The sequence below is a fragment of the Pavona decussata genome, unplaced genomic scaffold, assembly GCF_977016875.1.
Source record: "Pavona decussata unplaced genomic scaffold, jaPavDecu1.1 SCAFFOLD_219, whole genome shotgun sequence".
NCBI lineage: Eukaryota > Metazoa > Cnidaria > Anthozoa > Scleractinia > Agariciidae > Pavona > Pavona decussata.
In genome coordinates this window covers 2,120,156-2,148,120 of record NW_028145624.1, presented here as the reverse complement: position 1 = coordinate 2,148,120, position 27,965 = coordinate 2,120,156, and the positions used below count along the sequence as shown (strand labels likewise).

General features: G+C 40.7%; 2 protein-coding genes and 1 long non-coding RNA gene across 3 annotated transcripts in view; 2 read left to right on the top strand and 1 right to left on the bottom strand.

The window, feature by feature from the left end:
* LOC146459469 (uncharacterized) overlaps positions 1 to 27,965 on the top strand; it is a 283,723-nt gene that overhangs the window by 140,935 nt on the left and 114,823 nt on the right. The window contains exon 4 of the mRNA XM_085089392.1: positions 4,106 to 4,270. Within this exon, the coding sequence (XP_084945518.1) occupies positions 4,106 to 4,270 (165 nt within the window). The remainder of the gene's footprint in view (positions 1 to 4,105; positions 4,271 to 27,965) is intronic.
* Positions 19,934 to 22,012, top strand: LOC146459475 (uncharacterized). The gene is made up of 2 exons (XR_014857890.1): positions 19,934 to 20,141; positions 21,056 to 22,012. It is a non-coding gene; the product is annotated as an uncharacterized LOC146459475 (long non-coding RNA).
* LOC146459474 (uncharacterized) lies at positions 23,567 to 25,896 on the bottom strand. The gene has a single exon (XM_085089408.1). The coding sequence runs from the start codon at positions 25,285 to 25,287 to the stop codon at positions 24,712 to 24,714; it is 576 nt and encodes a 191-aa protein (XP_084945534.1). The 5' UTR covers positions 25,288 to 25,896; the 3' UTR covers positions 23,567 to 24,711.

Sequence of the window (27,965 nt, the reverse complement as noted above, 5' to 3'; positions counted from 1 at the left end):
TTTCCTGCCGGAATCTTGATAGAACTCCAAATAGACTGTTTGTCAAATCAGGACCTTTGAGTAACTGATCGTTAGGCAACATGCCTCTGTATTTGGCTGAACAATCAAAAACCACACGTATCTTCCCAGGCTTGTGGGGATGGTAAACACCGTGGTGCGGTATGTACCACTTCACACTGGACTTCTGGAAATCTGCCGGAACTTTGCAGGCGTTACCCTTCTCAATGATGTCCGCCATAAAACCTTTGTAGTCGGAGTATAAGCCACTGTTACGCTCGAGTTTTCGCCTTAACCAACGGGCGCGCCGTTCTGCTTGTACTCTGTTATTCGGCACTGGAGCTTCTCGATCTCTCAAAGGCAAAGCCATTTCGTAATGACCGCTTCTCAGGGCTACGGTGCTGTCCAAAACGTTTAGGAAGCGAATCTCCTCTTGTGACATTTCTGGCTTCTCGTCAGCACTGGACTCTCCAAAACCGCTGTCATAAAAGTTCTTCACCGTTCGATGGAGTTCAACATCTGTCTTGAGATAGAAACTCGACGCACGCGGGCCATAACGATTACGTCCCAACGGACCATTGACCACCCATCCTAAACTTGTGCGAGAAGCATACGGGCCGCCATCTTGGCTGTGCTTCACTTCCAGAGGATCAAGGTCCATAGGAACGTCACTGGCAATGAGAAGACCGACACCCGCCTCAACGTCAGGCAAGCTTACACCACTTAGGTACGGCCATCGGTCCACATCAACCCGCTTGGGTATATCATCCTTAGAAACAGGAATCCCAGGTCTCGTGTAAAGCGCGGGCAGTTCAATAAAGACATTTTCGTCCAAGTCTGAGATGGTAAGGCCCGTTAAAATGAAACTGTCAATAATACTGTCCTTCTTCTCCAACGTTGTAAATGAAATCTTTGTTTCCGCACCACTGATCCCCAACTGCCTCATGAGTGTCTCTGAGCAGAACGTTGAGGAGCTGCCACTATCTAAGAATGCGTAGGTGATCGTTGGCGTTTCGCTGCCATTTGCCCAAACCTTAACCGCAACAACTGCCATGCCAATCTCTGGGAAGCTTGCCCCGCCCGTGTCTCGCGTGTCCTCGTCCAGGCTCGCCATCCCGTTATGAACGCGCGTGGTCTCCTCGTTCGACGTGGGAATAGTTGGAGAGTCAGCAGCCGGTCGACTACGAGCCGTCAAGTTGGTATGGAGGACAGTAGGGTGTTTCTTGGTGCAGTTGGGAAACGAACAAGTTTTTCTTTCAGGGCAGTTTCGAGCCGTGTGGTTATTAGACAAACAACCAAAGCAGAGGTTCTTCGACATCAAAAACTGAATTCTCTCTGGATACGGTCGGCTTCTGAGGGAGTCACAGTTATCCAAGGCATGACCTGATTTGCAGAGAGGGCACTTAGAATTATCTTCTGGAGATGATGGGTCAGAACACGGTGCGACGGTTGGCGAACACTGGTTACTACGAATCTGCGTAGCAAGGCTTAGCTCCTATTGGACGTTTTTGACTCGATTATGTTTTCGAAAGCTCTCGTGAAAGAACCGTACTCCAATGGATTACCGTCGAAAATGGGAACCCGAGGCTGTGGGAGACTACTTTTCCTTTGCTGATTTGCTAGCATTTCTACGATCTTGTTTTGCTGCTGTTGCAGTGTATTCTGCTGGTGATGCAACTCCAACATTTCATGGAAGGCTCTTGCACTCGGCGTAGATGACGTATTGGAGTGACTAGATTCATTGGTACGTTCCTGCTTGCTGCTGGCTACGGGTGGTTGATTCCATGTTGGCGCCTCAGGATTTGAATCAGGAACATTGCTGGATATATGTGGTTGATTCCATGTTGGCGCTACAGGATTTGAATCAGGAATAGTTCTGGATATAAGTAATTGATTCCATGCTGGCGCCTCCGGATTTAACATAGAAGTGACCTTCGCATCTGGTAACGAAGCGATTTCTCTGTCTCGCATAGCTGCAGCCGCTGCTAATGGAACTTGGTCTACTCCTGGCTTGGGTTCCAACTTGACAGAGTCTGGAAACGTTTGAACTCCTGGAATGATTTCCAACTTCTTAGAATCAGGGAAATCGCCTATCCTTGGCCTGGAAACTGGCAACATGACGGGGTTTGGTACTATACTACGCGGAGTAGATTCGGTCAGAGGAGCCAAAACATTTTCCTTAGCTTGCGCCTTGGCGATTTCGGTTTCCAAAGTCAAGCGCTCTTGCTGTTGGCGTAACTGAAATTTCTGTTCTCTAACAACTGAAGCTTCTTGAAGGCTGCAGCTTCGGCTTGAAGTTCTGCTACGCGAGCGGCTTCTTTTGCTCTTGCTGATGATATTGATGAGGAACTACTTCTACTTGAACGCCTCGATCCCTTGGACGCCTTAGATCGGCCGGACTGACTGACAGAGTCTTCAGGGTTTATCTGCAAATGTAACCGTGCTGCTTCATCTGCCCTTCTAATCCAGTCCTGAACCCTATCGTTGAACTCGCTCATTCGCTGAAACTCACGATCGAAGTACTCGTGACATTCAACTTTGCTACGCTCGTCCACAAGATTCCGCAAATAATTGAAATTAGCATCTTTAAAAGCTTCGAAGGCAGCCAAGTATCCGGTAATCTTCTCCTTTACGTGATGAACGTTTTCCTCATTTAATAGTAACGCGTCGATTTCGTTCTTCCTGGCAGTAACCGTAGAGAGATGACCAGATCTCGAATTCCTAAGTTGCAGAAGCTTCTCACCAAGAGCACCATCTTGATCGAGTGTTTTACTCAGCGTCTTTGAGCGGGTGGTAAAACGAAATTCGGTTTCTCCGACCCCATTGTCGTCTCCATCAATCGCGCGAAACTCGAACAATTTTAAACGATGTAACCGCCGGAGGCAAACACTTCTATTCACGCAATTTATTCTAAACTCTTTTTACTTTGTCGACTGTCCGGAAGGGCTGAACATTGTAGCTTAACAGTGTTATTGACGAGGCGAAGAAGGTTTAAACTGAAACATACAAAAAAGTCAACTCACAAAATGTACAAACTATAAGGTAAACAAACCGATAAAACCGATCGAAAATACAGCACACTTACATTGTTGTGGCGCGTTTAGACGAAACTTCCAGAGGAAATTGCTAGCAGACTGCAGTAACTGCGGATAGCTACGCGAAGCGCGTCTCGTTGAAAGTTCAACGTAAAATGAACAGAAAATGTCATTTCAGCAAAGTGTCACTTGCAAAATGCAAATTATTAACCTAAATTCCCTTGCAAAAACAGGCCTAGGGGAATACTAATTGAGGCCATTATAACAATCGGGTGTTAGATCCAACACGTTGCTTCGAGGTATAAACGATACTATTGTTAAAGAAATCTTGACACTTCTTTTTTAAAAATATACTTTGCCTTTTAAGGCAAATTTGGTTGGCAAGCTGTTCTTAATTTTTTGCTCCTCTAAAATTAATTTGTTTTTCTTTTGTAGTTTATGCGTAATTTTCTTGTTGAAGATCTATTATTATGCTTATCAATAGTGTCATTCCTTGAAAAGTAATCTGTGAAAGCTAAAGGCAAGTTTCCATGATAGTGAGAACAGTGAGAATACTTAAATGAGACTATCTGATAAATATTTAACTCATATATATTCAGTAGTTCCAACGATAGAAATAGTGGCCTTGATTTCTGTCTATATTTAGAAAATGTCATAATTCTAACAAAATGTTTTTGAATTTTGTAAATACTTTGAAGTCTTGTTGAATACGTATTGGCACAAACAATGTATGTTGCAGTATTTCAGGTATGGGTAGAACAGCCGAAAATCACAACTGAAAATCATGCAAATTCCTATACTGTAATAGGTGTAACATCTCTGGTAACAGAATCCCCTCATAGCCATCTATTTCATCTTGGTTCATTCGTTTGTTTGTTTTGTTTTTTTTTTTCTTTTTAAACGTTTAGTAAACATGCTATAAAATCTTGTTACCTTTGTTTCCCCTCTTTTTTCTTGATTTTGTTGTGCTCTCCCCACGAGGAAAAAGATGTTAGTGTGACTGAGATTGTGTAGAACGAGAAGGTATTCAAACTTGCCTGCTAGTTATCTAACAGTATTTATCGTTCTTTTAGGAGGTTTCTGCGATGGGAAAGCCAATGGTAACTACGCAGATCCCGACAACTGCCATGGATATATCGCCTGTTCAAATGGGTACCTGTATAAAATGCCCTGTCCGGCTAACTTAAAGTTCAACGAGAAAACAAACCGCTGTGAATACAACGCCCCTTGTTCTTCAGGTTGTTAAAATAATTCATTAGTTTTTACAGTAATCGTTTCACACTATCCTGAACACTTCAGCACTAAAATTTAAAATTTGCAGTTCTCTGATTTCTTTCAATCCACAGTCTCACAGTAACGTATTTTAAATAGCTTTCCTTCGGATACCGTAGAATTCCGAAAGTAACGCACCACCCCCCTCCCGAAAGTAACGGCCCACCCGAAAGTAGCGGCCATTCGAAAATGACAACTCAACAGCAATGAAATACCGTATTGTATTTGATATAACGTTTCAAGTAGTACTGTTTGACTCTAGAATACCATCCTACGAATGAATTGTTTCCATTTCGATCGACTTACAATGCTTTTTAAGAACGGCCTTCCAAATTTAAAGAAATTACTAAAGAGAAACACTCTGCTCTCAAGTGTGATGCGGATTGAACAGCCTGAGTGTAGGACTAAACATGCAACGTGCAGAATCATTTGTGATTTGATTGCAAACTTCACTGAATTCTACTGGAAACTATCCTTTAAAAGCTGAATGTCAGTAATTAGTTGCAGTATAATACGAACATTATTTTCGCTACACAGGGTCTTTTTGCCCTTTTTTTTTTTTTGTTTCAGTTTGCTTTGTTCATGTTGAGAGTTAATAACATACATAAACGGAATGACCTTTAAAAAAATCACAAACGTTTGGTAACCATCCGAAAGCCACTGTTTCCACTTAAGCTCCCCCTGTTTAGAGGTCAAATTTTTTTTCAAGCCTGTCACTGCCATTTTTGGAAACAAAACATGTCAGTAAAAATGGAGGAGTAAACAGGATTATACGTATTAAAAGCTAATAAGGTTTCTTTGCTGAAAAAATTGTTAACGAAATGAGCTTTCGGCGACCAGACTTTAGCCTATGGCGAAGGATAAATCAAAGGCTCCTGTGACTCGTGAATCCAGAAGTGAATAGTGGTAACCGTAAAGCGGTACTCGCATCAAACTACGCTACAAGGAATGCGCTATGTATAAACAATTAAACAATTAAATTACACACACACACTCTGATTCCTTCCGATACGCGGAACAACCCAAAGGTGGGCGTGTGCGGGCTTTTTTGGTGGTTTTGCGTGGTTGCCAATCGACAAGAGTTTTTCTTCCAAGAACCTCAGTAATTTTTTCCCTCGAGCCGTGTTGTTGCCGAATGAAACTTGATACATGTGAACGATTTTGGTTGCCTACCACGTAACCTAACTCTTGCTGCATGTTTTCAGCATTCTAAGTTCAAACGACGGCTTTTGCCGCGTTTTATAACATCGGGAGAAGGTTTTAACCTTGCTGAAGTTGCTATTTTGGCTTTATCCAAGTGAACGTTAATATAGAAGTACATCAAGCGTTGCGTTGCAAATTTTCAGTGTTTACATTTTTGCTGTGGAATCGATCTTATTTCTCAAACTGGACCCCGAATGAATTTTATTGCGGCTTCTGTCTGGGCGAATTTCATCCGCTAGTTGCGAGGACGTGTTTGTTTACACAAGATTACACCGAGTTGTCACGTTTTATCAATAAAAATAGAAAAACACAAAAAGCTTTACTAAATAAAAAATTCATTCAGATAGGTTTTTTTACAGGCCTAAGAAGCAAAAGCGTATAATTTTCGCTGGGAGGCGACTTGCAAGCGATTTGAAGTCAATTTTGAAGCGAATTTATGGCAGCACGTTTTTCAAAAATTTTGCAAGAACTGTTCGGAAAACGAAAAATCGGTCTATTAGAATAGTTCTCAGTACCAATTCCCACCAAACCTGTAATTATTTGTGTGCTGTATTCCTAGAAACACTTGTGAACATTACCAAGGAACTCCGCGGATTAAAAGTTGATTTGGGATCCGCCCGATCATCGGGCTAATAAAACCACTAATCGAAGAAAAATTTCTTCGCCATTAATGCTTGATTTCCGCTGTTGAAACTTTCGAGCATCCCTTAGAAGTTTCTCTTTCGATTCACCATTTCCAAGAGGTGTGTTTCCCTTCCGAAAACGTAAAATTTGCTAATTTCGACCAGCGCCAGAGTGAAATTCCGCTACATTACGATCACTGCGCATCCCTCAAAGTTAACAACTCACCAACCCAGCGAGAACCCCACCATTGCTATAACTCGTTCATTGCGCATGCGCGAGTTAAAAAGCGTGCAAATGCATGAATATACAGCTGTTTCGACAGCGTACGCGACAATGCCAAAAGGTAGTCTAGGAAATACCCAATACATTTCAATAAAAGCACAGAATCCATATTGCCTCCCCTGTTTAGATGGCGGGCAATATGCATTTCAATAAAAGCTCAGAATCCATAATGCCTTGACCATACAGCGAAGACTTGATCATGACATGGCAGGCAATATGGATTCAAAGTTTTTATTGAAATTTATTGGGTGATTCCCAGACTACCTTTAGGCATTATCACGTACGCTTTTACGCTTTTTTGGACAACCTTTGTCGAAGCAGCTATATAAACATATTAGGAGCCCAGTGGCGAGCCCAGCAGGAAATTATCATCAGTTAAACAAATGTTATGAACGCCATGTAGAGCACACTCCAACCGCGATGATCCGAACAACATTTTTCATTCCAGTCACAATCGATACAACTAGTACATGCGCAGGAAAACCGGCATATTCCATCGCAACATATCTTGGCACAGTTGAGCCCAAAGGAAGAGCACATGTTGCAATGTGGCAACATGTACACTGTAGTTACCTTATTTCAGCGTATTAGCATTTCTGATAGGTGTCCTGCTCTCGTTACTACAATACCAAATCAGACTCGGGTGGCCATAAAGTACAGGATATTTTCATAGTTTGTTGAGGAACTGGTTATGAAACCGTGTATTACAGCAATGGTGCTGCAATTTTTGTTGGAAGGGCCGCGACCGTGCACAATCCTTTGTTTTAATGTTCACCCTACAGTTGAATATCGTATAAGCAACGTTGTTATTGGTCAGTTACTTCAACGCATTTCTAGATTTATTGTTGTCTGTGCACGGTCAAAGGCCAAAAATGCTCGCAAAAACTTTTAACAAACACGTTTGTCAGGCTTTATTTATAACCACTGCCTTTTATTAGCTATGATGTTTTCTGAAACTCGTGTCAATAATGAGAAGTTCCCTTAAAAAGAAGTGTAGCTGAAGCAACCCTGAGTCAAGGTTTGCCAATTTCATGTTTTTATCTGATTGCCCAAGTGAAACTTACAAATACAAAATTAAAAATCTTTTAGGCGGTTTGCACACCATAATTCTTTACTCGGCCACTCGTAACAACCGTAACAATTGTTTTTGTGTTCAACAGCGTGCGGCTGGAAACCGGCTGAGGGCCGAATTATAGGAGGCGAGGAAGCACCCCGGAATTCGTGGCCCTGGCAAGCCATTCTTCACCGTGATGGCCGTTTCACTTGTGGCGCCTCTCTTCTATCCACAACTTGGCTTTTAACCGCCGCACATTGTGTCGTCAAAATCAGTGACCCTAATCGGTATTCAGTGGTTCTGGGTAAGTTTCAGTTCAATTCGATTCAAGTCAATTTGTGTGAAGAAAATTAATAGAACTGCTTCAAGAGCTGTATGTTTAGACAATGAACATAAATGAACCCGGATGGACGGGGATCACATAGTTGGTGCCCACTCATTCCTCAAATACCTTCAGGCTCCACGACCTTCGTTTTGAGCCCTCGGGCGTGATGCATACGTTATAGAAAAATGCATTCTTTGAATCACAGGTCGATTTCAAAATTTTACCTCCTCCTCATTTTCTTCTCCTGCCAAAAAAAAAAGGAAATGCTGGTCATTATCTGGTTAGTGAATAGTCCCATAGGACATTAGGATTGATATAACAACCAGTAATCCCCTACGCAGCCGTTCTTAGTGTCGTCCCGCAACGCTCCTCTGCAAAAACGGTTTGGCTGCGGAGGAGACTAAGTAACCGACAACCTTAAACAATGTCCTGCGAGGTGAAGGTGAAAGAACCATTGAAGTTGGAGGGGGAAGTGGGTTATTAAAACTAAGCATTCCCGGGGGGTTCAGCTATTTAGCTTATTTTGTTTCCCTATTTATCCAACTTTCTCATTTATTTGATGAAGGTGCTTCTGTCCTCCATTCATCACCTGAGTTAACTTACTCTTATCAACTATAATGTATGTTGCTAATGTAAATATAGGTGCTCATAACAGAACTGGTGACGGCGAAGAATTTCAAATATCACGCGTCATCTTCCATCCACAATTCAGCATGAGCAATCTACATCACGATGTTGCAGTTTTGAAACTATCACGTCCAGCAACCCTTGGCCGTAAAATCGGAACCGTCTGCCTGCCAGCCCAAGACTCACGCGTCAGTGAAAACGCCATATGCTACATTACAGGTAATTACTGAAAATGATTTATCAAGAGTTACTGTCAGTCTACTGTAGCCCACTTGGTCAGATCCTATTTGACTTGGAAGGATGGTACAGATATTCTCTTGAGTTCAAAGCTCTATTAATCGTTACTTCATATTTCCTCGTCATGGCAGCAATCCCACGGTTCCGGCTCTGACACTGCACGTACCCTTTACTTTAAATTACCTTACGTTGGTCCTTTTCCTATTATCACGAGAAAAAGGTTCGCCATTTTGTCAAACGTTATTGTAACAACATTGATATTAGGTTAGTTTTCTCATCCTTTAAAATCGGTAACTTCTTCAATGTGAAGGATCCTGTCCCTCGTGGGCTTCGTGCGGGTGTGGTTTATAAGATTTTGTGTGTGGGCTGTAATGCCTGCTATGTCGGCGAAACCACCCGGCATTTTTCCACGCGCCTACGTGAGCACATTTTCAGTGACAGGACCTCTCACATTTTTAAACACTTACAAAATTCTGAGCATTGCCGCACTTCGTACTGTATTGACTGTTTCAGCATCCTTGATCACGCTTCTACCACCTCTCAACTTAAGATAAAAGAAGCCATTCATATTCAATGGAAAAAACCTACACTTAATCATCAACTTTATCATGTTTATTTTAAACTGTCTTTGTAATATTTCACATTGTCATGTTTTCTTTGTGCTTGTAGTTAATTAGCATTTTGGTTTACACTATATATTCAACTCTGTGCCTTGTAATTTAAACTAAAGATGACAGAAGTTTCTGTCGAAATATGTTTTCAAACTTAAAAACTGTTGTGTGGTTCCTCAAACTATCGACATATCTACTACTATGCAGACCTTTTGACTAATGTACACTTGTTAAGCTAAATTTCGTCATAAAACGGGAACCAATACCAATTTCTTCAAGAGACTTACGCTATTTGATCTAGTTTCAGCTACTAAAATTACTCGAGCAGCGCGTTTTTGCAGCTTGAGGACTCTTGTTAAGTTCTCTGCTGAGCCGTTTGACCAAATAGTATTGTAAAGTATGCCATTTACAGTTTTAGTATAGTATGCGCTGTTCAATAGGAATCCCCTCATCTTCTGCGCACTGCTATTCTCTGGGATAACATCTTACATAGACATTTCAGTGTCAAAACATGAATTTCGTCCCATGGGTTTCGAAACGCCGTTCAGCAATAATAAACCCTTAGGAGAAATTACTGAGCCAAACTATTGATTGAACAATGGAAGCACTTCTCTATCAAGGTTCATAAAAATTGTCTCAAAACCATAACTCCCCAAGAGCTATTTCACAAATCGTGAAGACTTACTCCTTCATTGCCTTCATTAGTTCGTCTAGATTTCTTATCATCTCATAATTATCTTCACACGCTGATGCATCCACCATGCTGTTTTCGCTTTCTGTTACCAGGATGGGGACGCATCGATCCAAACAACTTGCACTTACCCTCCGATTACCTCAAACAAGCCCTAGTCCCAGTGGTCAGCTATAACCAGTGCCGGAATATAATCGGACCAGAAGTGGATGAAAGCTCCATGATCTGTGTCGGAGGAGTGGGAAGCAGTATGTGTAATGGTGACAGCGGTGGCCCCTTGTCGTGCTTGGAGGGTGGCAAGTGGGTCGTCCGTGGAGCGGCCTCGTGGATGACACAGCTAACGTGTCCCGGAGACGCGTACTCTGGATACGCTCGAGTGAGCTCTTACGTGGACTGGATCAATGGCTACGTTCAAAGTAAGTGACCAGTGAACCAAGAAAACTACGCGGGGATGGACAGGAAAGAAAAAACAGACACCTTCATACCCGGCAAATATGAGTAAAGAGTTCAATTTTTTTTATATTCCAAACACTGTTTTTATAGCCTTCCGTTTTCTGAAATTATTTACCTTTCATAGAGGGAAGGGGAGAAGCAGACCTGGTGCAGTGGTGAGAGCACTCACCTCTTTGTGGTTGGTTTTCTTCCTTGGCCCGAGATGTTCTTCTTCTCTAGGTGCTCTGGTATTCCCCGTTGCTCTGGAACCAACATTTAATTACAAATTCTAATTTGATCCGGAATCTGAAGGTCACCAATTTATTTATTACTTATTTATTTCATTTCAATATGTGTTATTTTTAAAGTGCTGTGATCAAAATTTTAACTTTCTTTTTGTCTTCTGCATTCGAAAGTATAGGAAGAAAGTACTACCTATGCCAAATTTAAAATTGTAATTCCAACGGAAAGTTCGATTATTACAAGCGTCATTTCCACATTCATTTTGCCAACGATCTGATTACTGGATTCAAAAATGTCCGCCAATGCAACCATACGGAGATTTGGGACGAGTAGAATGTGAGGCCATCTTATCAGTTTCCTTTCATCCCAACCATTGTCTTCAAAACTATCACTTGCGCCCGTTAGAAATGAAATCATACCAATATTCGGTAGAAGTAGGAAAATTAATAACCTGAGCATTATGACTGCTTTTTTGTTTTTCGGCAGGTTCTTAGATGAGCTTCTCTGGCGTCTACCGCCAGGGTCCGTTACTTGAAGACGAGGGTTAATGATAAAATTAGCTGATACTGACAGACAAAACCCGTACGAGGCAATAAAATAAGGGAGAAAACGTATAGAATGTTTTTGCTTCTTCTGTGTGTACACTTATGTAAGTTCTTGTCCTAAATATAAGATTAACTTTGTAGTAATGTCGTGGGAACTTTGACTTTTTATATTGATCGTGAGTTCCAAGGTTTAAACCCTTCCGGCCAAAATCAGCGGCACAAATTGAATCATTTGAAATGATGAGGGCCTAGCTTTTAAAACTGTCAACGAAGTAATTGCATGCTCTCTTGATCATTTCTTCGCGTTGTCAAGTTTCAGTGGAAACTTTGTCTGCTCCCAATCTTCTTCTCTTCAAAGTTTAATAACAGGCCCCCAAATGCCTAAAAAAATAAAAAAAAATAGAACATTTTAGCCCACTTCCATCAAGCAAGACGAACATTGCAAAGAACAACAGGTAGCATGAATAAGTGAATGACCAGTTGTGTACGCAACTTAAGCGAAGCTTCTGCCTGAGAGAGTGGGGCAAGCTTGGAAATGAAGGTCGGCCGATTTTGCTCAAAATTGGCATCGTACATACATACATACATACATACTGTGACGCCTTGTGCAGTATACCAATGTTTCAGCTTCAATTACCTTATTTTGGCTGAGTACTAGATAACAGCCTTGTGGGGGTCCCCTGATGCTGATTTTTAGTTCAATTTTGATCACTTTTCGTTACTTCGCTAACAATACTAGAATATTACTCAGTCAAATCAAGATTCGTTTTTTGTCAGCTTAACTCTTGAACGTTCTTTAGCTAAACTCAGTATAGGACACAGGAATATTTCTGTTAAACAAGTCAGTAATCTAAAGTTGTGGCTCTTATCGGGATATAACGACAAACCGGAAATAGCCCAACTTTACTGAAGTCCAATTGTCTTTGTTGCTCACTTTTGAAGTAACAAAATTCCAACATAGTCGTAAAGTGTAGCTCAAATTATATGACAATCAAGAGGAAAATACTAAGGTTAAGCCTTTCTCATTTTACAGCTATGCTGAGAAGATACTGATAAAACCACTTCCGGTCACATTCCGCTTTCCGTACTACTAAAAGGATGCTCAACACAAATGTGCCAGTAAATAGACAATAACCCAGAATTATCTAAGTTTATCGCAGATTAATTAGTTTTCAAGGCCACTAACTAAAATTTGCATTCAAACTTAAAGAAGCAAGGTCTGTTTTAAGCAAACGTAACCGTATTGAGTGCGGCACGAAACCATAAATTCTACTATTCTGGACACTTAAAACTTACATTGAGTTTCGATAGCTGTCACACTCTTATAAGCATCCTTTGTCCCTCAATGAAAATCAATTTGAAACAAATCTGAAGTTTGGATTGTGTTTTAAAAGCAATAGTTACTTATCTAGCTGTTGCTCCAAACGGCCATCTATTCCGATCCGCATTATATGGGAAAAACGTTTTCGCCCCCCTAGTTGGTGTCTAAAGATAAACCGCTAAAAGCAAAGGAATTGGGCAAAATTTGTATAATGGCTATTGTTTTTGTTTCAAATGATTCAGCTGTGAGATTTGTCCCTGTGTGGCCTGCCATGGTGTGAAAATTCGTTTATTCGTCCTTTGTTATTTACTTTCTCATCGATTTCCAACAAGGCATCGTTGCCATATTGCGACTTTTCTTTGGATCCAGTTTTATAAAAAAAAAAAAGAACCAAAGCATTTTCTATAACTGTACAGCAGAACGTATACAAATTTCTTTCCATTTTTGTTATTCTTAATCCTTTTGTCGCTCAAAACGTAGCCTTTCTTTGTTGTTGGTGGCCTTGAAAATTAATAAAACTGCAATAGACTTAGACAATGCTGGGTCATTGTCTATTTATTGGCACATTTGTGTTGAGCATCCTTTTAGTGCTACGCAAAGAGGAATGTGACCGGAAGTGGCTTTATCGGTATCTTCTACGTATAGTTGTAAAGTGAAAAAGGCTTAACCTTAGTTTTTTCCTCTTGAGTGTCATACAGTTAGGGCTACAGTTTACGACTATAATTTGTAACTATATAAACTAAATTCGATTTTGAGACAAAACGCAGGAACGCGTCAAATGTTATGAGCATCGCAGTAACAACTCAAAAGGAAACTGGATTCTTTCAGGAAGGCCTGTATAGCTGGCGAATTAAAGTTATAGTTCGCAAAATAAATAACATTTTGGGAACTTTTCAATAAAATTAAAATTCAGACCGCCAGTATATACATCTGTTCCGCCAGCGATACAGGCTCGGGTCAGCTGGAGCAACATGGATCACTGTGGCTCGCCAGCGTCACTGAATTATTACAACTAATGACCAAAGAAGAAAGAACATAAAGATTTTTTAAGCCTCAAAATTTATTTGTTTTCTCTAGTCAGTAAAACCATCATCTGCGATCAGGCTTTTTTTAGTTTCCCGCTGCGAAAAAAAGAACGTCTGATCTATTTTAAAATATTAGGTTTTAATCATATCCTTTCTACACAGCGGGCAGCTGAAAACTTTGTCCTCAAGGAATACTTTTCATGGAGTTGTTGACATTCTCATCTGGTAACTTTCGCACCGAAGGTGTTTTGAGCTTCTGCGCGGTCTCCTTTGTCTTCTCACAGACCTGTCAACGAAACTGCGTGGTACTGAAATTTAATCTAGTTAATCCTGGGACAAAAATTTTGGTGGTTGCGGATCGTCGTGAGGGGAGGGCACTGCTGGGAATGTCTGATCCATAATACTTACTTATAGGAAATAGGTTAGTTCGCCCACATAAAATTGAAGAAGTTCAAAGAATCATGAAGTAGTCGATTTATTCTTCGTGTTTTACTAGTAACTAAGATTTCTTGTTATATCTTCTAAATTTCCTCAAGGAAGAAAGAGAGAAACCATGGAGTGAAGGATTCTACTTTATGGGGTACTCAAGCACCAATCTCGTTCCCAGAGACTCTGAGAACGAGGGTGCTTAGGTACGCGTCAAAACAGCACGAAAACGAAAAGTAAAGCTCCCCAAATACCACGTGAGCGACTTGCTAACATAACTTGCTCCCGGCATGCACTGTGCATGACCATGCACGACCAGAATCTGAGGCTCTCTGTAAAATGTCTACTGAATCATTTTTACACACAATTCACTTCTTCCAGTCTACAGTTTTAAGCCATTTTGTTGGTAAAACCTGTAAAACCCATCATTATCTTCACAACCACCGTACTGTCTGTGAAGTACACGTCGTTATGGCGAACATGAAGTAATTAGGTGCGCACCGTTGTGTGGTATTCCTGATTAATAAAGCATGGCGGATTCAATTCGGTTGCATGTTATTTGCATGTAATAATCCTATTAAATTGGTTTCAATACGACGTTGGAATACAACAATTGGCGACGAGGATCAAGTGTTGTCTTAAAACCGATTGAATTATATGGCCGCATCAGTAAAAATAGATGATCAGCTGTCAAGTATAAAATGTTCGACCTCCATGGCGATCCTTCAAATGTTGGAAGGCGGTGGCGAAGATGGATGAAAAGTATTTGCTTGTATGCGGATAGTAAGGGCCTAATAATTCAAGCAGATAAGGCCGACAACAAAGCACAACGAAGAGCCTTACTCCTTCATTCGGCTGGGGAAGATGTTTAGGAAATCCTCAAAGCCTTTAATGACACTGGTGGAGCAGAAAAATACGAGAAAAACGAAAAAGCCTTGAACGACTATGTCATTCCCAAGATAAATTCGGCATACCAGAATCATGTCTGTCATAGTATGGAGCAGCAAGATGGCAAAAAAGATCAAGTCGTTCAGCGATGTAAGTCACACGAATTGCGACGCAAATTGTTGGAGAAAGGTGAAAATTTAACCTTGGCGCTTTTACTTATAACAGCAGCAACTCACGAAGCAGTTCAATGCCAGTTGGAAAGTATGGAGGGTGGTAAGCACATTGTGAATTCGATACGCGACTCACGTCGAGAGGCCCAGCAACAAAAAGGGAAGGAATCAACCAAGGGGTCAAAACTAGCATGTTACAGATATGGCACTGTAGGACATTTCGGGTGCGATTCTAAAAGCCCTGCTAGAGGAAAGACTTGCAAGAAATGTGGAGGAGCTGACCACTTTGCCCAGCAATGTTAAACGAAATCATCAAAACCTGCCAAACCCAGACACAGTGGGAAGTGGAATGATCGAAAGAAGAAAGTCGGGTATGTGCGAGACGCAGGTGAGGGAGACAAGGAAGATGAGTATGCATTCATTGGAAATCAGTGTCACTACCCAAAAAAGTGAAAGTTTCTATTGGTGGCGTTCTAGTTGATATGCTGTTATATTAAGGAGCGCCAAATAATGTTTTTATTGACAAAAGGCTTGTGGTCAAAGTTTAAGAAAGAAAAGATTGAGTGTGTGTCCAAGAAGAGTAGCAAGAAGCTTCGTCCTTATGGTACTAAACATCCACTAGAAGTCCTTGGAACCTACTCAGCACTAACAAAAGTAAGTGAAACTGAAGTCAAAACTGAATTTGTTCTCATTGATGGCGAAGGAGGAGTACTATTAGGCAGAGAAAGCGCTGTACAATTGGGCGTGTTACAACTGGGTGTCCCCGGCCAGTCCATTCAGTGAAGTCTGAATTAAGAAATCTTGCGTGACTACAAAGAAATCTTTGAAGGTGAAGGAAAATTGAGAGACTACCAAGTACAACTGCATGTGGCTCCAGAAGTACTTGCTGTAGTACAGCCAGTCAGGCGCACCCCATATAGTCTCCGAGAGAAAGTTAAGAAGAAGATTCAAAGGCTTGTTGCCATGGACATAACAGAACCTGTAGAAGGCCCGACTCCCTGGGTTGGTCCAGTTGTGGTAGTGCCAAAACAAAATGATGAAATACGTCTTTGCGTAGACATGAGAAGGGCAAAAGAAGCCATCATCAGGGAACTTTACCCAATACCCACAGTAAATGAAGTACTCCAAAGCACAGTGTTCAGTAAGGGGGAGTACTATTAGGCAGAGAAAGCGCTGTACAATTGGGCGTGTTACAACTGGGTGTCCCCGGCCAGTCTATCCAGTGAAGTCTGAATTAAGAAATCTTGCGTGACTACAAAGAAATCTTTGAAGGTGAAGGAAAATTGAGAGACTACTAAGTACAACTGCATGTGGCTCCAGAAGTACTTGCTGTGGTACAGCCAGTCAGGCGCACCCCATTTACCCGACTCCCTGGGTTGGTCCAGTTGTGGTAGTGCTAAAACAAAATGATGAAATACGTCTATGTGTAGACATGAGAAGGGCAAAAGAAGCCATCATCAGGGAACTTTACCCAATACCCACAGTAGATGAAGTACTCCAAAGCACAGTGTTCAGTAAACTTGATCCTGAAGTAGGTTTATCATCAGTTGGAACTTCTCTTTGATTCCCGGAGCATCACAACATTCACGACCCACTGTGGACTGTATCGATACAAACGCCTTGTGGTTGGAATTAACTCAGCCCCGGAAGTGTATCAACATGTCATTCAGCAAGCATTGCAAGGTTCTTAAGGCGTGGCTAACATCTCTGACAACATTATACTTCATGGCAAAAACAGTGAAGAACATGGCAAGAGATTGCAACAACTCCTAGAGAAATTGAAAGAGAAGAATGCTGAGAAATGCAAATTTTACATGACCGAGATGGTGTTCATGGGACTCGTGTTAACCGATAAAAGCATCGGCCTCAAGCCATCGTTGATGCAAGAGAGCCACAGAATGCCTCGGCTAAGAAAGGTGTACGCTTTGAATTTGGAGATGAGCAGAGGAAGGCATTCACTGAGCTTAAGAGAATTCTGCCAAGTGCCGAAAATACTTGGATATTTCGACAACAATGCCAAGACTCTAATCATAGCAAGTCCAGTAGGTCTAGGCGCAGTCCTCATCATGAAGAGCAGCAAGGAGTGAAGGGAATCATCAGTTACGCCAGTAAGAGCCTAAGCGACGTGGAAAAACGTTATCCACAGACAGAGAAAGAAGCCTTAGCAATTGTTTGGGTTGTGAGCGCTCCCATGTGTACCTGTACGGAACAGAATTTGAACTGTACACAGACCACAAGCCGCTATAAACAATTTACGCTAGCAGATCAAAGCCATGTGCACGAATTGAACGGTGGATCCTGCGATTGAAACCATACAAGTTCAAAGTAAAGTACTTGTCAGGAGAGCAGAGCATTGACTATCCGTTATCCTGTTTCTCTCAAGCCGAGGGACCTGCAAAACCATCATTAGCACACAAGATTTCAGACGACTTTATCAAATTTGTAGCAGTAACTGCTACTCCTAAAGCTATGACAACACGTGAGATTGAGGAAGCCTCGACAGAAGATGAAGAGTTTGTGGAGTTGCGAGCGTGTATAAACAATAGAAATTGGAAAGGAGACAAGCTCAAGCAGTATGTACCTGTAAGCGGCCACCTCTGTGTTATCGGGAAGTTGATCCTTAAGGGGAGCCGGATTGTGATACCAGGGACGTTGAGACCTCAAATACTGGTTCTTGCCCATGGAGGACATCCCGGAATTGTCAATATGAAACAAAGATTGTGGTCAAAAGTAAGGTGGCCTGGAATTGACAGACAAGCTGAAAGATTTTACAAGGCCTCTCATGGCTGTCAGCTTGTAAGCAGTCCAGTCAACCCAGAACCGATCAAATCAACCCCTCTACTAAGAGGCCCATGGCAAGACCTGGAAATTGACCTGCTAGGTCCATTACCGTCAGGAGACTCAGTGTATTGCTTCAGAAGATTCTGTGAGATTGAAATAATGCGGTCCACAACATCCGACAATACCACTGGAGGAGACGTTCACAACCCATGGTTTGCCACTGTCAGTGACCAAACATAATGGACCACAGTTCCGTTCGGATGTGTTTGAGCAATACCTAGAAGATTGCGGCGTAGAATACAGGAAGACCACTCCTTTATGGCCCCAAGCGAATGGAGAGGTGGACAGACAGAACAGATCTCTTCTGAAGAGGATGAGAATAGCACAAGCTGAAGGAAAAGAATGGAAGAAGGAATTGCGCAAATATCTGATGGCATATAGGTCGAGCCGTCATACTACCACGGGTGTGAGCCCGGCTGAACTTTCGTTTGGAATTAAAGAAAGATGTGAACAAAATTGCCAGAATTGAGGGAGCAAGTGATAGCATCTGAGATGCGAGACAGAGACAGTGGAATGAAAGCAAAAGCAAAGATGTATGCAGACAACAAGAGGAATACTAAACCCTCAGACATCAGTCCAGGTGACAAAGTGCTGGTGCAACAAAAACGGCAGAAGGAGTTGTCTACACCAGGCGCACCTGAACCCCATGAAATTGCTACCAAAACGGGAAACAGCGTCATTATTGAATATCACCCATGTAAAGAAGTACTAGGAATTACCATTGCAGGGAAGGACGAGAAGACCCCACTACCTGTTGACATTACCCCGACATAACCTGAGCAGAACAACGAATGGCCAAAAGCCCTATATTGTTAAGGCCAGCTCGGATTAGGAAGTTGCCAGAAAAGCCGGTTTAAAGACTTTTTTATAACGAGACTGTTTTTACTGTTTAAAAGTTGGCTGCGTAGACTAAAGGTGAGTGCAACAACTGGAGGGGGTCCCTCAATTTATATCCAAGAGTAATAGGAAGAATAATCGTAATCTAGATCTGCTCCTCTGAAGAGTAGAGACACGGCAAAGTAGTGCGACAAATGCACGTTATTTCAAGAAACAAAAATCTCGTCACTGGTTCCACATGTATATAAAGGCTCGCTTTTACCGAAACAGTCTTAATTTTATTTTTTGTCAAGCTTTTTGGAGCGTCTGTATCCCCTTCTTTAAAAGGCAAAAATGAATTCCACTAGCTCTTAAACTAGTGTCTTACATACAGGGTTTACGCCCTGTAGTCTCATATCATTGTCTCGAAAAAAGTCGAATTTATCATCAAGCGCTCCACTTAGTTTTTGGTCACGATATGCCCACCACTAGCAAACATGATAAGTTTTCTTTCATCCACGTAATTTTGGAAAATTTTCCTAATTTCAGTCCTTGATTTCAATACAGCCCATATGCACTTGTTTTTAGCTGGCGAATACGGCAGGCTTCTAAAACAACAAAATTGTTTCAGCCACCGTCTTATTTATCTTATAACTGCAGTTGAATCAAACACTTGAGGGTATTCTCAGTATACCAAGGCATTTCTTAACTGATTCATCTCGCTTGTCTAAATTATTACACATATAAGAGTATAGGGGACTTATCTTTTCCATCAAAACGCGCTCGAGGCTCATGCTTTTCTCGATGAGACCTACGACTGATCAATGACACAATGTGAAAAACAACGTGATAAGTAGAGTATAACAAAGTTAACAAAGGAAAAAACCACTGAATTAAATGGAGCTTATTGATACTGCGAATTCTGCTGTAATTTTGGACCATTCTGCAATATGGACACTTATTGTAACCAAGGCGTGTTCTCGAGACCAACGTCTTGTAGAAGTTTAAACGTTTCGTAGTCATGCTGTCTTTCAAAATGCAGAAGGTACGCGGTGAGGGCAAAAGGAGCAATGAGTTAATCTCGTACCCCGATCTCAGTCGTCGGTTCGGGAATGTCGAAATGTGAGATCTGGTAAAGTTCGATACAACGCCATTTCTGGTTGGTTACCAGAATTAAAAATGCCTCATTCTAATCTGCTCTGTGATTGGCTTTTTCCTTCTGTGTTTGGTTTTCGCTCAGTTCGGGGAAGAAACAAAAACACGGAAAAGTTTTCGCTCCGATTAAGATTGTCATGCGACGTTTTAATACATACATGCCCTTTTTGTGGGGAGAGAACAGTGAGAAATTGTTTTTCGGAAGACAACAGCGACTTTAGCCGAAAAGAGTTTGCAGTAACGTTCAAACGGCCTTGCCAAATTACACAAGTTTCCAACACGATGGATATAAGCTTGCTTACTTTTGGGGATAAAATGGAGGTAGGTCATATATTTTTTTTTTGGTATTTCTTGACAAAAAATGATTTTTTTTAAAATGATTATTTATTTAGTAAACGCAAATTAATTTCCCCAAAATACTTTACCTTGAGTTCCTGAACACGCGCGCCGCATTTGCTAGCATATTTTCAGTTTTTGTCTTCTGCTAAAAGACTATTTTCCTTCTATAAATTGAACTGGACTTTGAGTAAGAGACTTCATAATATAATATTAGTCCTTTCAGACCAGTGTGCTTATTCCTTCAAGATCCATACAACATCTCTCATAGGACTTTGGAGAAATTGATAGAGTGTCCACACAATATTATTATTCATCTGCTGGTGAGATCAATATCCCTCCCACCCCTCAGCCAAGAGAAATGAAAAATGTCCGACTTATGACCGCCAAAATAATAGTAATGAAACCCGTGCTACAACAGAGAACACCTTGTCTGAACCGATTAGGGCTCTTTATGTAAGTGTAGTTAGTTTAATTTTATCCCCTCTCTCCCACCTACTGAGTTAAAAAAAATTTGGATCCAAAATATAAAACTAGCCTTCCTCTAAAATAAAAATGGGGACATTGGCTTACATGTCTGCACCACCTAATGTTTTGCAGGTCTATGCTTGTGATAGGCTTTAGAAAAGAAGTAGTTTTAAAAGGAGGACGTGCCTCTTTGGATTTGACATCACTTATAGTTTTTAGAATCTTTTTGCCATTGTTCTTTTCTTCAAGATAGGGGAATTTCTCCATTATTTTATCATTAGTATGGAGTCCTTGAAGTACTAAACACACTTCATTTACTACTTCCATTGTTAATCCTTAGCACATTCTCTGATACAAATAGTTATTACTGGCCCCAGTTTCTCCTTTATTTCTTGTTAACTCTGCCTTAATTTCTTCCACCTGATTTCTAGGGAGAAGCAAGTTCCTAAAGTTCCTATCAGTGATGTGAATATCTTTAAGGGCTAAAACAGCTGGACACAGCTCAACACATAATTAAGAGCAATGACAGTCATTTTGGACAACAGATATCACAACAGCTGCATTTCTCACACAAAAGCCAAAACCAAAGTGGTTATAAGCAAAAATTTTCCCCTGCACAGATTTCTGGGGTATTTACACTAATCTGTCATGATGGGTTGCATTTCTTCAATATTTGCACCAATATGATTGTTGTTAAAGTAAAGTTTTGCTGTAGCAGGCTTCCCATCTCTTCCACTTTCTTGGAAAAAACTTTCCATGGTTTGCGGAAGACCAAAATGAATAAATTATTATCCTTCCAACACAATGAGAATCAAACCCCATTCCCAAAGATTGTGGCAAATAATATTCATTGTCAGTCTGTAGAGAATGAGACTGAGCCAAAAGTACATTTTGAGGAATTTGGGGAGTAAGGTAGAACTGGTGATCCCCAAGCTTTCCACCCAAAAAGGCACCCCCAAATCCACACAGTACTAATGATGAGTAAATAATAGGCTGACAGGCTTAATTTTTGACATTGGTGGTGATAAGTTCATCTGCTATGGGCGAAAATATGTAATCAAACTGGTCAACATTACTTTGTGTTAAGATAGGAGGGCCTTTGTAGTACTCCATAAATGTTTCATATTCAAACTTTGTATGATTGTAGTTTGGTTGTTTTTCTGTTGCTGTTGTTGTCATGACAACAATCTTCGCTGTAGGGAATACTGAGGAAAGTGTTCCTCGTTTGCTGTACTCTGAAGTTGTGCCCCCTGAACAAAGATGCAATTAATTAAGAAAAAACTGTAGTCATTCACTGGGATGTTGTTATTCTTTCCATTAGAATAAGAAAATATAATTACCAGAAAATGGATAATGAGAAGGCTGAATAAAAAGGGATTCTCAAGTAACTAAGCCCTTTTTGACGCATGGGGTGGTGGAAGGACGAAGCATAAAAGAAGCTGCGATAATCACCAACAATATGGCTCTGTATTTATTAGCTTTTAACCTTTAAGCCTCAGTGTCAACATACAGTTTCTCCTTACTGGTCTCTACATGTCCATTTTTCATAGTAGCATTATACTATTTATAGGGAGGTTGTTGAAATATCAAGAAATTTCACCACTGGTGATCTCATGACCTCTCCTTGATTGTGTATTGATAAATATTAGGAGAAATTGTGATACTGATCACTACTGGGGCTTAAAGGTTCAAGGTTCACTGTTCTGATATTTTTTGTGTACTTGTGTGAAAAGTCCTTGAACATAATTTTGTGTTGCTGGTCTTAATATTAAGAAAAGTTAGGACCTGACATGGGTGCAAATATCAATACAAGAAAATTTTTTTTGCTCAAGGAATTGGCATTAACAAGGAATTTTCATCCAAGACAGACACTGTTTTCAAAGTTTCTTTTCCCCACCACTTCTCTGCAGTGGGTTTGTGTCTGACAGTTTGATTAAATGTTGTTTCCTGGCTATGGAAGGCCATGGTTAAGGAATACTTAGGAATTCATGGTTACTGAAGGTCAGCTTACTGTGAAAGCTGTTGTTTTGCTGCAGAAATGGGTGACAGTTCATTAGAACACACAGACATGCACAGGAAAACAAATAGTGGAAATATTTTTTTTTATTTGTTTTCTATTTATCTGCCATTTGCTACTTTTATGAGCCCAAAAGACCTTCACACCTTCCTATTATTATTGTTATTATTTTTTTTTTTGCTGAAATCAAGGATCCCATCAGAGGTGAGTGTCCAAGCACCAAGATAGCTGCTTTGGACATAAAGAACCTTGTATTATTCTTAGTGTATCATCCTCTATGCATGTACAAATAATGCAATGCTCAGTACAACAATGATTATTTAAGCAGCTCATTGTGCCTTGCAAATCAAATGCAGATAATGACCTTTGTTCTTCATATCAAAAGTCAAATATTATTGGACTTGTGTATTATGTGGTTCTAATTTTCGAGTCTGTGGACTCCTATGTGTAAAATTACCCGTACGAAACAGCTAGGTCTAAATTTGTCTGCCTTAGGTCTAGCAAAGGTCTTGTAGACATTATCTAGACCTTTCCAAGACTAACTAAATGTCTTTAGAGTCTACCAAATGTCTTGAAAGACTTTTCGACCTCTGTTACGTCTGTTTGTCTAGAAAATGTCTTGAAGTTTGGTCTAGATTAGACCTTGACTAGATGTTTCTGTGTTGCGATAACATTTTCAGCTGCATTCAAGTTCTCAGGTATCGAGTTTCCTCTGATGTACTACTTAAACTATATCTAAATTTGTCTTGACGTTAGCCTAGTCAAGACATATAAATAAGTGTCGGCACGCGAGAAAATAATTCCACTATCATGAAAGATAAAGGAAATCGGTAAATCTTAAGAATTATTCCGAAGTATTGTTCAGCTGATTATCAGGAGGAGGTATTCCAAGCAGCAGTTCACTCGAAACGCTACAAAAAACATAAGAAAATGGCGTGTGCTGCTTGAACAAGCAAAAACCCCACATTTAATTCACCTTGATCCGCCCGCCACCGACGGATAATTAACATCACTTGTTTGAGACGATGTCATGTACTCTAAAAGAAAAAAGAGCCGCTTCACAGTTGTGTAATTTTATAATAGGAGAGGAAATATCTTGCGACGTCAAAAACCTGCAAACACTAACCGCTGCTTGGACTTTGTTGGGTTCCTCACGTTCACAACCAAAATCAAAATATTTCTTCAAAGAGCGGCCTGAAATGATTACTTTGTCATATGACAGATATTAAACAACGCTCTTCTCAACATTTTAATCCAATTTGCTTTTCCTTGGCGCGCGCTAATCACGCAAGCATGTTTTCAAAAACGTTTTGAGTAAAAAGCTCGTCGAGTTTGCGTTATTTTACATGTTTACCCGTGCCTGGTACTTTAGAAAACTTCATAAAGATGCAAGTTCGAATTTGTCTCGTTAGAAATAAGCAATTTATGGAGGAAAATGTCCGTATTTTGATAAGCTTTCTGCCAAAAAAATATTTGATTACACGCAAAAACATTCGTGTACGTTTATACATCGCAGCGAATAAGAATTTATATTTTAATCAGCGCAATCTTCAGTTTTACTTTCGTTTTGCCTGAAAAATAGGTCAATCGTGATTTTGAGACGGAACTTCATTGACAGCTTTGGAAAAAAAAAACCGTATTGGGCTCCGTCGCTTCACGACTCCGTCAATATAATGTAGCCATCCCTGTCTCAAAATTGCAATTCGCGACTCTGCCAAATACGAAATATATTTTCTTCCAACGCCAATGCAGTCATTGCCGTTTCAAAATCGCAATTAGTTTATAATATGTTTCAAACTATCTGTTTATATTTACATCCTAAAACGTTTTATAACGTTGCTAGATTTCTATGGCCGGGGCCTTCCTGTCATTGAATTCAAGTAAGCAATCAAATACAACAAAATCAGTCACAAAAAAATACAAAATACCATAACAAGGTATAGGGAAAGGCCCCCAGAGTTCACTCCCAACCGGGACTTTCCCGCGTTCGGATGCTCAAAAAAACTTATGTATATTAATACTAAGTACTCATAAAACTGCGCGAGTGAATTCCTGTGATCAAAAAACGCACTAATCTGTTTCAACTGCATTTGGGAATTCAGCTACAAAGGCAACATCCGGCATGTCATCAAAGTACATAAAAACACATTTGTGCTCTATGTGGTTGATATCCACCACAATAACATCCTCTGCCTGCGGTGGTCCAACAACCTTGATATGCAAACAGGAAGCATTTGTGTCGTGGTCATCAATCAATTTGATGCGAACACAGTCACGCAGTCTTGTTAAGACAGCCAAGTTACGAACGCGGCAGTTGCAAGTGGTCTTTGATAGGCAGAAACATATAGGTTCGCACTGGAAGAAAAATTCAATTTGCCCATATTCTCGGACATTTTCATCCTTAATTACGCGAACTGTAAAGCTGTTTCTACTGTAGACTCGCTCATACGCCTTTGAGTGGAAAACGCGACTTCCAGACTTAAGCCGTTTGAATGATTTTACCACAGAAGTTGGGGGTGCAAGTCCCAAGAATTCTGTGAGGGCCTGAAGCTGAAAATCGGTCAGCTTTCGCTCTGAACTTGCTCCCAGGGCAAAACATCCCTCAAATAATTCTACTCCATTTGAAATCCGCCTGGAGGATACCATTCCCCGGTAGAAATCAGTAATTGGACCCTCCTCTGGAAGAAAAGTTCTTCGTAGTTCTGGAAGCCTCTTTGAAATAGACACGGCTGATATTATTTGAAATTGAATGTTTTGAGTTCCGTGAAATGTTTTCAACAGAAAGCCATTCTTGTCCTCAAAGTGGAAACACGAATGTGTCCACAATGGCCCCAATGACCTCACGTTATCAGCTAAATGGACAAGAAGATGGAAGTTTGCTGTTTGAAAACGTAGTCCGTAGTAACCCTCAAAGAGAATGCAAAAGTGAAACAATAAGCGTTCAGCATGTTCTAATTGCGTTTCGCTTATCGAGTCTAGCAACAGGATAAAAATTGCTTCACTAAGAAGAAGAAAATGTTCATAGTATGGTTTTGGAAGAATATTGTAAAGAACAGCAGGGCCATAAAACAATAAAAACGAACGTAATTCAGAGGCTTTAAAGTATTTCCGGTGATTCTCAATCGACCTAGGGACTCTTGATATATTATTTGGTGGCTTAATGGCGGCGAGTCTTACATCCACCTCAGCAAGACGGGAACTTATTTTATAGTCCGCTGCTTCTCCTGAATCAAACCACAGACCAAGAAGACGTTTACATATGCCAAGGTGAAAACACAGTGCATGTAATCTATCCCTGTTCCTTCAATAATATCGTGATGTTTGAGCCCACTAAACCACGATGGACCTTTAATGCCATGGACAGGTTTTCCTTGTACTGCTGCTTGACGTGACTCCTCCAACGTTTCCGTGTGAGTACGTTTTGGGCCCTTAGGGTTTTCAAAGTTAAAGGGAAAAGCGTGTGCATGTCCTCCTCTTTTACCCGTCTTCTCAGTTTTCCCCGCCTGTTTACATTTCATGCAGCCATAAAATGCATTGAACTGAACTGTGTTGCACACCAAACACTTGGCAGGAAGGTCACTTGTACATGCTAGCAAAATTGCTTGTGCCGTGAAATGTTGTCCTTCTGAGGTTTCAACAAGCAAACCTTCATTCTCCAGAATGGACAGAGACGAATGAAAAGGCTGAAGAAATGTCAACATGATTGGTTTAGAACTGCCAAACCAGAGGCCTGCAAAAATCATGTTGTCTTTACTAATACGTTCTTTGTAAGGCAGTTCGTTTATTACAAAATAAAGGGGCCAAAGAGCGAACTTCGATGACTTAAATACTGGGATGCCATCAGTATTCCACATAAGTGAAATGTTTTTATCACTAGACAGTATTCCATTGATACCTGCATGCCTTTTGTAGAGCTCACCATCGCAAATGTCCTCAATGTGATGTTCACCTTTTTTAACCCGAACAAATCGATGTTTAAGCAGCTCTAAAAACCCAGGTCTTCTCCTGAATTTGTGATGCGATTGGTATTTCAATGAAGAAGGCTGTGTTCCCAGAGCATGTTAAGTCACGAGCACAAAAAGAATTCGGGCAAACGGCGAGGTCGTTTTCGATTTGCAGGAAGCAGTGCGAGCAATATCTGTGGAAATGCATGGGTGCTTTAAGGTTGTGAAAATGTTTCTTGAGTTGGAAGATAGATTTCATGCAAAGGTTTGGAGAAAGACAGTGAGCGCTAATTAAAGTCAGCATGTCCGATAAAGCTTGCCCGCTTAACATGTGTCTGAGGGCAAATGTCATAATCAGAAGAGCACTTAAGCCAACAGTAATGGCTGCTCCTGGATATAAGGGTTTGCGATCAAAATTATCTTGATTTTCACTTTCCTTATCAGTACCGCACGTAGGCAACTTGAATGTATCTTCCATCGTTTCCTCTTCTGTACTTGCCTCTTGTTCCACATGAACGAGCTCTTCGTGAAGAGTGTCTTGTATTTTTGTTAAATATTCCTGTAACCAGGCAGACTCCTCGTCCTTTGTGTTCTCTTCTGATAATAAAGAATCCACGGTGGAATCAAAACCAATTGGGCTCTGCGAAAAAGATGCTTCATTGTTCATTGAATGAATAAAGCTTTTATCAGTGAGCCCTGTAGGTTCAAAGTTTTCCGTTGCAAATGCTGTTGCAAATTTAACAGCATTATCCCCTTTCATGAGAACAGTACTCTCTTCGAAATTAAAAGATGGGAAAGACAGCCTGTCTTTTTGGTGAGAAATGTCATCATACAGGAATTGTGCCCTATTCTCGGAAGCAATAGCCGTATCGGCACGTGAAGGTTGCTCCATACTCTTCTGAATGGAGTCCACACGACTGCTTGATTCGGTATAATTTCCACTCAAGTCTTTCGTTATTTCAGCTTTTGTTCTTCGTCTTCTCTTCTCTTTTGGCTGCTCTCCAGACATGGTCCTGATTTGTGCTCAACTGCTCCAAACAAGCAACCGGCTGATGAGATCTTAAGGAACTTTTTGTGCTTTTTTTTTCTATTTGATGCAATTCAATCGATCAGGACAAAGCGACTTTTGTGTTGTGTTACAGTGATTTCAAATCACCAAAGAATTGAAATACGTATGTGTTAGTGATACCAGTAACTCAAAATCCACCAATCAGTATGCAGTAACCGATAGCTAGCCTACAAACGGTAAGGCGGGATTTTCGGTTACTTCGCCGTTGCATTTGAAGGTGTGCTAACATAGCTACTTCGTGAGAGATTATTTTGCCAAATATCGTCAGCTTCTAACATCTAATTCTACCTAAAAATGAGTGCCAGTCTATC